At 41.8% G+C, this 9,256-nt stretch overlaps 2 protein-coding genes across 2 annotated transcripts; one reads left to right on the top strand and one right to left on the bottom strand.

Annotated features, from left to right (window-relative positions):
* Positions 1-5,399: 5,399 nt before the first annotated feature.
* LOC121757738 lies at positions 5,400-6,188 on the bottom strand. Its single transcript, XM_042153238.1, has 2 exons — positions 5,820-6,188; positions 5,400-5,762 (listed from the first exon to the last, which is right to left on the bottom strand). The coding sequence occupies exons 1-2, from the start codon at positions 6,186-6,188 to the stop codon at positions 5,400-5,402; spliced, it is 732 nt and encodes a 243-aa protein (XP_042009172.1).
* A 1,406-nt stretch (positions 6,189-7,594) lies between these two features.
* LOC121804595 (protein RGF1 INDUCIBLE TRANSCRIPTION FACTOR 1-like) lies at positions 7,595-8,870 on the top strand. Its single transcript, XM_042204203.1, has 4 exons — positions 7,595-7,884; positions 7,955-7,962; positions 8,099-8,239; positions 8,336-8,870. The coding sequence occupies exons 1-4, from the start codon at positions 7,686-7,688 to the stop codon at positions 8,621-8,623; spliced, it is 636 nt and encodes a 211-aa protein (XP_042060137.1). The 5' UTR covers positions 7,595-7,685; the 3' UTR covers positions 8,624-8,870.
* The last annotated feature ends 386 nt before the right edge of the window (positions 8,871-9,256 follow it).

The raw sequence follows: 9,256 nt of genomic DNA, 5'->3' as shown, positions 1-9,256 counted from the left end.
AAACGAAACCGCGTGTCATCGTCCGCGTCGATCGTCCGCGTAGCCCACAGTGGGCCGGACGATGGCCTATCGTCCGCGGCCATCGTCGGTGTAGGCCGCAATGGGGCGGAATATGACATCGTCAGCGGACTATTCGCGCCATCGGCGCCCCATGGCGGATGGCCTTAAGACTAGACATGCCCACCGGTTCCGGTTCCGGAACCGGAACCGGCGCAATATTCCCGAACCGGAACCGTCGCAATTCGGTTCGCGGTCCGGTTCAGGTTCAAGATATTTCGAACCGGAACCGTCACCGAACCGGCGGTTCGGGACGGTTCGGAACCGGCGGTTAACCGTGGAACCGCCGGTTCCGGCGCTTAAATCGAGGCAGAGGGATGGGGGCCGGTGCTGATCTTCCAAACCGGTCGGAACCGCCGGTTTTTCGGCGGTTAACCTGAAAAACCGGCGGTTAACCGCCGGTTTAGTGGCTTTCGAGGCGGCGCGGAGCACGAGGCGACAATGGAGCAGCTTTTGCAGACGGTTCGTTGACCGAACCGGCGGTTTTATTTCGGAAACCGGCGGTTTTGGCCCGGAAACCGGCGGTTCTATTTGTTCTGATGTGTGGACTGATTGTTTTTGTAAAAATTCGTATATGGGCATCACGGTGCATTTCGTTGATCACAGTTGGACTTTAAACAAACGTTTGATTGCATTTCGGGAATTTCCCGCACCACACACTGCACAAGCAATTGCTCAATTGATCATTCAAGTTTTGAATGAATTTCAATTGATCAATAAAATTTTTTCTATTGGTTTTGACAATGCTAGCGCTAACACTGCTAGCATAGATGATTTAATCAGTGCATGTTCTCCTGTTATTGATGGTAAATATTTCCATGTGCGATGTATTGCCCATATTTTGAATTTGTGTGTTCAAGATGTCATCGATTTGTGGCAAAAGTATGTTGATCCTATTAGAACTGCTGTGAAGTTGATTCATAACAAAGCTCCTATTGGTAGAGCTTGGAAGAGATATTGTCATGGTAAGCAATGCAGGTACACCAACTTTCGTTTGGATGTTTCAACTCGGTGGAACTCGACATATGATATGTTGGAGTCGACTTTGAACCACATTGAGTATTTATGTGATTTTTTTAGAAGTTGTCCTCATGTTCCTTCTGATTTGATTTTGATACCCGCTTGTTGGGACCACAGCATGGATTTATTTCGATTATTCCGCGCTTTCAAAAATGCCACTGTTGAGTTATCCGGTGTTTATTATCCTACTTCTGTGCGCGTTTTGGAGCATTGCATGTATGTGGCAATTGGTTTTAAAACTTGTGTGAAAAATACTCAATTCGTTGAGTTGAAGGCTATTTTGTTTTACATGGTTGAAAAATGGTTAAAATATTTTTCACGTATTCCAAATGTGTTTTTGATTGCAAAATGCTTGGATCCAAAGTGGAAGTTGCATGGTGTTTATAAAATTTTAGACATGTACTATGGTTGTTTGCACGCTTTGGATTTTTCTCAACTCCGCGAAATGGGCTTGACAAGAGGAGAATGCTTCGAACTAAGTATTCCGGATGTTGATGAAATCAAACATAGGTTAGATAGTGCACTTCGTTCTCTCTACGCGGAATATGACATGCGGTATAACACCGCTCACCAGGTACGTGCTCCTCCTAGTCCTTCTACATTTGATTTTGGTGGAGGGGATTTTTCCAATGTCATGATCGATCCCGACGTAGTATCACAATTGCAAGATCTATACGGTACTACAACCAATAGGACTAGAGCGACTAGTGAATTAGATATATATTTGGAATCGCGCTCTATTTTTCAAGATGCAGGTCCTCCTACTCAACAAATTGACGTCCTTAATTGGTGGGGAACACATGACAAAGAGTTTCCGATACTCTCCATCATGGCTAAGGAGATATTCGCCGTTCCCGCTTCCACCGTCGCCGTTGAACAAGCTTTTAGTGTCGGCGGTTGTGTCCTAGACGACAAAAGGAGCAATCTCTCCGCCAAGAACATGGAAGCCACTATGTTACTTGACGATTGGGCAAAGGCGGACATGAGAGCACAAGAGCCGGATTTCGACTTCCGTGTAGAGAGTGATGGTGAAGAATTTTCTTCCGATGGCGATGACGAGGTCAGAAGCGATAGCACTCAACATTAGCAATGAGTCGACGGGGGCGGTGAACGGCGAGCACTGCCGACCAAAAAGGTAAGCAAGGTAAGAGAACTACGTGGGCTTTGATTCCTCAATAAAATTGTGGATACGTAGGCACCTCAACTTAAATTTGAAAAGTTTAACTTCGAAAGTTTAAGTTGAGCTCAAGCCCTTTTCAAAAAAAATTTCCCCCCCTATTTCATAGATCATTCAGGATGCGGCTAAGTTGTACTTGAAGATCATTAAAATATATTCCCCATTTGATAAATATCAAATGCGGAATATATTTTAATGATCTTCAAGTACAACTTAGCCGCATCCTGAATGATCTATGAAATTTTTTCTCGGAATCAACCTTTTTTTCTTGCAAAATGTTGCTCATTTTCTAAGCAAACACATATCAGCACGCTATATACACATTGCTGCATTTCTAATAGGGGCAATTTGATCTTCCAAAGCAATCAATGCATCTCGAACACACATAGTCAGAACATTATTCAAGCATCTAGCATGGAAAAAATCAGAACAAACTATCTATTAGTACTAATTTTTTCCATGCTAGATGCTTGAATAATATTCTGACTATGTGTGTTCGAGATGCATTGATTGCTTTGGAAGATCAAATTGCCCCTATTAGAAATGCAGCAATGTGTATATAGCGTGCTGATATGTGTTTGCTTAGAAAATGGGCAACATTTTGCAAGAAAAAAGGGTTGATCCCAAGGTAAGAGAACTACGTGGGCTTTGATTCCTCAATAAAATTGTGGATACGTAGGCAACTCAACTTAAATTTGAAAAGTTTAACTTTGAAAGTTTAAGTTGATCTCAAGCCCTTTTCAATTTTTCCTTTTTCCCCCCCATTTCATTTTTTTTAATTTACCTTCCGAGTCCGACGAGGCGACGAGCCGACGACACTTGTAAATTATATTACATTGTTGTATGTTGTTGTATTGTATACTTATGTATTGTAAATTGTAATGTATCGTTGTCCGTTACAACTCAAAATCAATAAAATTTATTTCATTTTCTCCTTATTCGTCTTATTTGTGCTTGAATTATGCATTGTCTTGTTCCGATTTGTTGTATAAAGCCAAATTTCAAATTTAAAAAAAATAATAATAATAATTGAACCGGCGAAACCGCCGGTTCAAAAACCGGAACCGCCAAAACCGCCGGAAAACCGGCGGTTCCGAACCGGAACCGGAACCGCCCGGTTTTCGAACCGGAACCGGAACCGGACCCGTGAAATAGCCTCACGGTCCGGTTCCGGTTCCGCTTCCGCCAAAACCGGAACCGCCGGTTTTCTAACCGTGGGCAAGTCTACTTAAGACCACCTCCATCCGTGACAATGGATGGAGGGTCACCCATATAGGACAAAAAACTAATAAATAAAAATAATTCTAAATTAACCCAACCCAACCCAACCCAACCTCCCTTCCCATTGTCAAGTAGCCGGCCCTTCCAAAAAGTGGAGGTCATGTACACATGGCACAATCCTATTGGTTAATATTGAAAAACTTTTATTTTTATTTATTGATTTATTTTATTACTAGTTGTATCATATTTGGTTATTGTATAAATTTGTATTTATATTTTTATTGCAATAAGAAATATATTTATCCATATATAGATTTACATTTTTAATCTTGAACATTTTACACTAAATTAATTTTTAATTTTTTTATTACTTTTAGTTCTGAATTTGTTTAATATATTATTATTATTATTATTTAATTTGTTTAATATATTATTATTTAATTTATATAATTATTATTATTTTGTCTTTATATATCATTTCAAAACTCATGTGAATTATTCTTCCAAACATTCATGTGAGCCCCTCTTTTGAAAAATTCACGTGAACTAGTTCATTTTATTATGATTAATTATTATTTTTTATTATTTCTTTATTATTTGCTACTTTTTTATTGTGCTTCATTTTTTCTATATATATCCCACTAAGCTTTTTTTTCACTCTTCATTTGTATTTTGGTTTGTTTATTTCTATTATCGCCTTTTATTTTTAATGTGTGTAATTTATTATTATATTGTGCTTTAATTATTTGAATATCTAATATTTTCTGTTTAAATTGAATCATATATTTTTTATTATAATTTTTAGACATTATTTAATATATCTAAAGTAACTATAAATTAAAATATTAATATAAAATATATGAAAAAGAAAATATTTAATTGGGTTGGGTTGGGGTCACTGATGGAAGTAAAAAAGTTGATGGGGGTTGAATTGGGAGAGAGTTGTGTATGTGGAGGATAGAGAAATGTATATTTTATTAAAAAGTTGATTGGGGTTGGGTTGGGTGAGTGTCACGGATGGAGATAGTCTAAGAGTGTCCAAAATGGTGGCCCTTGAAGGCCACCATTTGTGGCCCGGCCACCATTCGTGGCTCTCATGTGGCTTCCGTAATGGTAAAGTCAACAAAACTATCAAAAATAACAAGGGCCACCAAATGTGGCCCTCTTTAAAAAAATTATTTTTTTTTATTTTTTAATATTATTTTTTAATTTAAGTCTAATAAATTTTATTAGTTTTAAATTTATGATATTTATAAATTTAATTAAAGTAAAATAATGTGGATTGTAAATTAGAAAATTCACAACCTAGAAAAAATGTAACAATAACTTCGTTGTATTATATTGAAATAGGAAAATTATACAACGAAAGTGACATAATTTAAAAACAACAAGCCGGAAACCCAAATCACTCTGCAGCGCCCCTTCTACGGTTCCAGACCTCTTCAACCATATCAACCTGCAGTGAATCACGCGATATTTGGCTCCGCATATCGGTGTACCTCTGGATCAAGTATTCATTACTACGTGGTACACCCATCTGTATGGGCTCCATGGCAATACCCGAGCTCGTACTAGCACCTTCTTCGGGTGTCCATCGCTCTGCAGCAAATCCTTCGTCATCTATTATCATATTGTGCAATATGATACATGCAGTCATGATGTCTGCGACATCATTTTCGTGCCATTGTCGAGCCGGGCACCGTATAATGGCCCATCGCGCTTGCAGTACACCAAAAGCTCGCTCAACGTCCTTCCTAGCACCCTCTTGTTTTTTCGCGAAGTAGGTTTGCTTCGGCCCAACGGGTTGTCGGATCGTCTTCACAAACACGGGCCAGCGAGGGTATATCCCATCGGCCAAATAGTACCCCATGTTGTACTGAGTTCCGTTGGCCGTGAATCTCACTTGCGGCCCCTCACCCCGACTCTAGTCATTAAACAAGTGTGACGATCGTAGAACGTTGATGTCGTTGTTCGATCCAGCGACACCTAAATACGCATGCCAGATTCGCAAGCGGTAATCAGCAATGGCTTCCAAAATCATCGTGGGATGTCTGCCTTTGAAGCCAGAAGTGAACTGCCCCTTCCAAGCCACTGGACAGTTCCTCCACTCCCAGTGCATGCAATCGATGCTCCCCAACATCCCCAGAAAATGATGTGCAGTCCCGTGCATAGCAATCAATCTCTGGCAATCATCGGCCGGTGGCTTCCGTAGATACCCCCCTTTGAAGATATCCTTGATCCCCCTGCAAAACTGCCTCAACGTCTGTAGTCCAGTCGTTTCGCCCATCTGTAGGTATTCATCGAACATGTCAGCGGGCCCGGCATAGGCAAGCTGTCTAATTGCCATCGTACACTTCTGGAAAGTCGACAAGCCGGGTCGGCCGATGGCATCATATCGCAAGTTGAAGCACCTGAACCGCTGCGCCAAACACGTCGCTATATGGACGAAGAGATTTTTCGACATTCTGAATCGCCGACGGAAAACTTCTGGCGGATAACGGGCGTTGTCGTTGAAGTTGTCCTCCATCAACCTGCGGTCTGCCCCGACATGATCACGATCGAAAAATCGCCGATGATGGAATGGCCGGCCGACTGCCACCGCCGCCTCAGCCGCCGCCTCTTCTGCCTCTTCCGCTTCACGTTGCACCGCCGCAACAAGGTTTCGGAACTCTAGATCTACCGCTTGTTGGAATTGTTCATCGTCGGAATCCATAATTGCAAGGTTAAATTGAAGTTGGAAGGGAAGATTGGAGGAAAATGGGAGTAAAATGGAGTTGGAAAATGGAGTGGAAATGTAGTATATTTATGCACAAAATTTCGAAAATTAAAAAAAAAAAATAATTTCCGCGGCCCAGTCGCGATTCTCGGCGCTTGCAATGGGAGGGCCGCGGCTCAGCCACGCTTCTCGCCTCTCCGCCCCGGCTCTCGGCCTTTGCAATGGGGGGCCGCAGGCCGCGGCTCCCCCATTGTGGACACCCTAAGGTCATCCACAATAGGCGCCCAGCGACCGCCCAGCCGAGCGCCGGCGCTGGGCGGTTCGCTGGGCGATCTATTGCAGCCGCCCAGCGGGCGATTAGAGAGAGAAACCGCGCAGCGCTGGGCGGTCGCGTGGCGCTGGGCGATCCGTTCGGCGCTGTTGCAGCGCCCGGATCGCCCAGCGCACCGCCTAGCGCGAAAAAATAAATTTTTTTTTTCGAAACACTATATATACGCGCTTTGTTCGTCATTTTCATTCGCACCACTTGTTTTAACGAGTATTCTCTCTATCTTAATTTCTGTTCAAGATCAACATCGGTAAATGGATCTCAACAACGAGCCTAGTTCCGGAAGTAGCGGGTCACAAACTCCGGCGATCCCTGTGGGAAGTGGATGGGGACAGGTGCCCAGGTACTACAACATGTACCCGTGGCAGCAGATGATGCCCGGGGCCACAACGGGGGGGAGTCCGCCGGGGGGGTTTCCGCCGATACCGGGCTGGGCACCAAGTATTCCGACCCCAACGGCGATGGTGGCGACGGAGGCGACAACGACGGAGGCGGCGACGACGGAGACGAGGAGTGAATTGTCACTCCTTTTTATTATTTTATTTTTTTAAAATTTTATGTACTTTTTTTTTATTATTGTATTTTTTTAATTAATGTACTTTTTAAATTATTGTACTTTTTAAAATTTTAATAGTATTATTAAACTTTTCCCATATATGTCTCGTAAATTAAATTTCGTATATTATGTGATTGTTAATTATTTCATTTTGTATATATTTGTTAATAGTGATGTGGATATTAGTGGCTAGGCTATGGCTGGGCTATTGCTGGGCTATTTGCTTATTTTGATAATGTGGCAGGAGGATATTTAGTGCTGCTGATGTGGCAGTGGCTGGACTATGGCTAGGCTATTGCTGGGCTATTACTATTGTGTATGGCCTAATCACCGGGATAAATGGCCATTGTTTCATTGGTAACAGTAGCTTCAGTTTTGCAGGCGCCGTTCTCTTTTCTTGCACCCTATCGTCACCTTTCTCTTTCTCTCTCTCACTCAGACAGACTATACACTATGCAGAGATCTTTTTCCCTGATATTCTGATCAAGGGCCCTCCCCCCTATATTAATAACAATTCATTTCTCAAACCCACCAAATTACTAGCATTCGATATGGTGGGGTCTCCCTTTCTCTCTTCTTGTGTTTACACTGTTACTACAACTATTAATCAATGAGATATACTACTCTCTATCTTCAACTTTGTGTAGTTGGATGCTGCGCCCCAATGGCTCCTCGCTCTCTTGTCGGAGAAGTTCTTCAATTGCTGCATAATTCACCACCATGTCAAGAAGAACATCTTCTGCTTGGATTGCTCCCTCGGAATTTGCCCTCATTGTCTGCCGCTTCATCCCTCCCACCGCCTCTTGCAGGTGTTTTTTTTTTTCCATTCCACAAGAACTTAACCAATTACTATTTGTTTTGATTTCTGATTTCTCTCAGATAAGAAGGTATGTGTACCATGAAGTTATAAGGATCGCCGACGCCGATAAGCTCATCGATTGCGCTCACATTCAAGTCAGTTCACCAGATTCAATTCACAATTATATTCAATTCAAATTGTGAATTCCTTTTTTTCTTCAATAGGCATACACCAACAATGGCGCAAAAGTAGTTTTCCTGAAACAGAGGCCGCTGAATCGGCCGCCGCGAGCCTCCGGCAGCATCTGCGTCGGCTGCGACAGAAACCTGCCGGAAGCAGCTCTATTCTGCTCCATCTCTTGCAAGGTGCGTCACATTAAAAAACTAATTCCTTTATCATGATTAACTTAATTACGAATTCAATTGCTAAAATTCACACAAATTTGTCATTTTTGACATTAGCTGGATGAAACTGGTGGCAAACTGTGTATACATGTTCCCAACTCTGAGTTTCTGGTTTTGCCTTTGGAGGAAGGTCAAATGACGCCTGACTCAGTTCTGTCGATGCGGACCGACTCTGGTTCCAGCAGTGGCGGTTTGGCGGGCTGTATGTATCTGGACTCTACAGCTACGACGGAGGCCGTAAAAGGGAAACGGAGCGTCGTCCCAAGTAGGTTCGGACCGGGTTGTAGGCCGGCTTCTGAGTACAACCGGAGGAAGGGTACGCCTCACCGCTCTCCGCTGCATTGATTGATGAAGGGCTATAATTCCTAACAACTCTCTTGATTATACGCCTTGTTTTTATCAAAATGTTTTACCAATAATTTATGTGTCCCTCTTCAAATTCTACTCTTGATTATGGCATTATTATAGGCTCTTTTTTTTTTGCTTCAAACGGGACTTTTTTGCCTGGTTTTAATAGTGTAATGCCATTGATTTTTATTTTACATGTATCACTAGAAAGTAGAAACGATTAATCTTGTGGATCTGTGCTCGTTAAAAATAGAGGCTACTTGAATATTTTACACGTGCCGTTCCGTTCCAGCTAAGATTATTTATATATTTTTTTAAAAAAAAATCTGATAACTCTTATTCCGGTGGGGATCAGCTAAGGCATAAGCTAAGCCACCACATAATACACTAATGAAAAATAGACATGTGGAATATATTTATAAAACTAAATAAAAGACTTAAAGTATAAATAAGTATAATGCATCTTATGCTACACCAATATTAATTAGACACATGGACAATCTTTAATATTGACTAAAGAGGATTAAAACTAACATCCGTTCACTATTTTAGTTAGAAAACCCCTTCATTTAACGCCAATTCCAAGTATTTGTGGTTAAGATGTTGAATTTTCCTTCTCCCACGGTTTTA

Source organism: Salvia splendens, chromosome 1 (genome assembly GCF_004379255.2).
Source record: "Salvia splendens isolate huo1 chromosome 1, SspV2, whole genome shotgun sequence".
Classification (NCBI taxonomy): domain Eukaryota; kingdom Viridiplantae; phylum Streptophyta; class Magnoliopsida; order Lamiales; family Lamiaceae; genus Salvia; species Salvia splendens.
Note: the sequence above shows the minus strand (reverse complement) of the source record. Positions and strands in the feature narration are given on the sequence as shown.

Excerpts from the sequence above, each read along its gene's own strand:
- LOC121757738 (XM_042153238.1), bottom strand. The coding sequence starts at position 6,188 with ATGGATTCCGACGATGAACAATTCCAACAAGCGGTAGATCTAGAGTTC. Across the intron at positions 5,763-5,819 it reads CTTTCCAGAAGTGTACGATG|ATGGGCGAAACGACTGGACT; the intron begins GCAATTAGACAG and ends GAATACCTACAG.
- LOC121804595 (XM_042204203.1), top strand. The coding sequence starts at position 7,686 with ATGAGATATACTACTCTCTATCTTCAACTTTGTGTAGTTGGATGCTGC. Across the intron at positions 8,240-8,335 it reads TCTGCTCCATCTCTTGCAAG|CTGGATGAAACTGGTGGCAA; the intron begins GTGCGTCACATT and ends TTTTGACATTAG.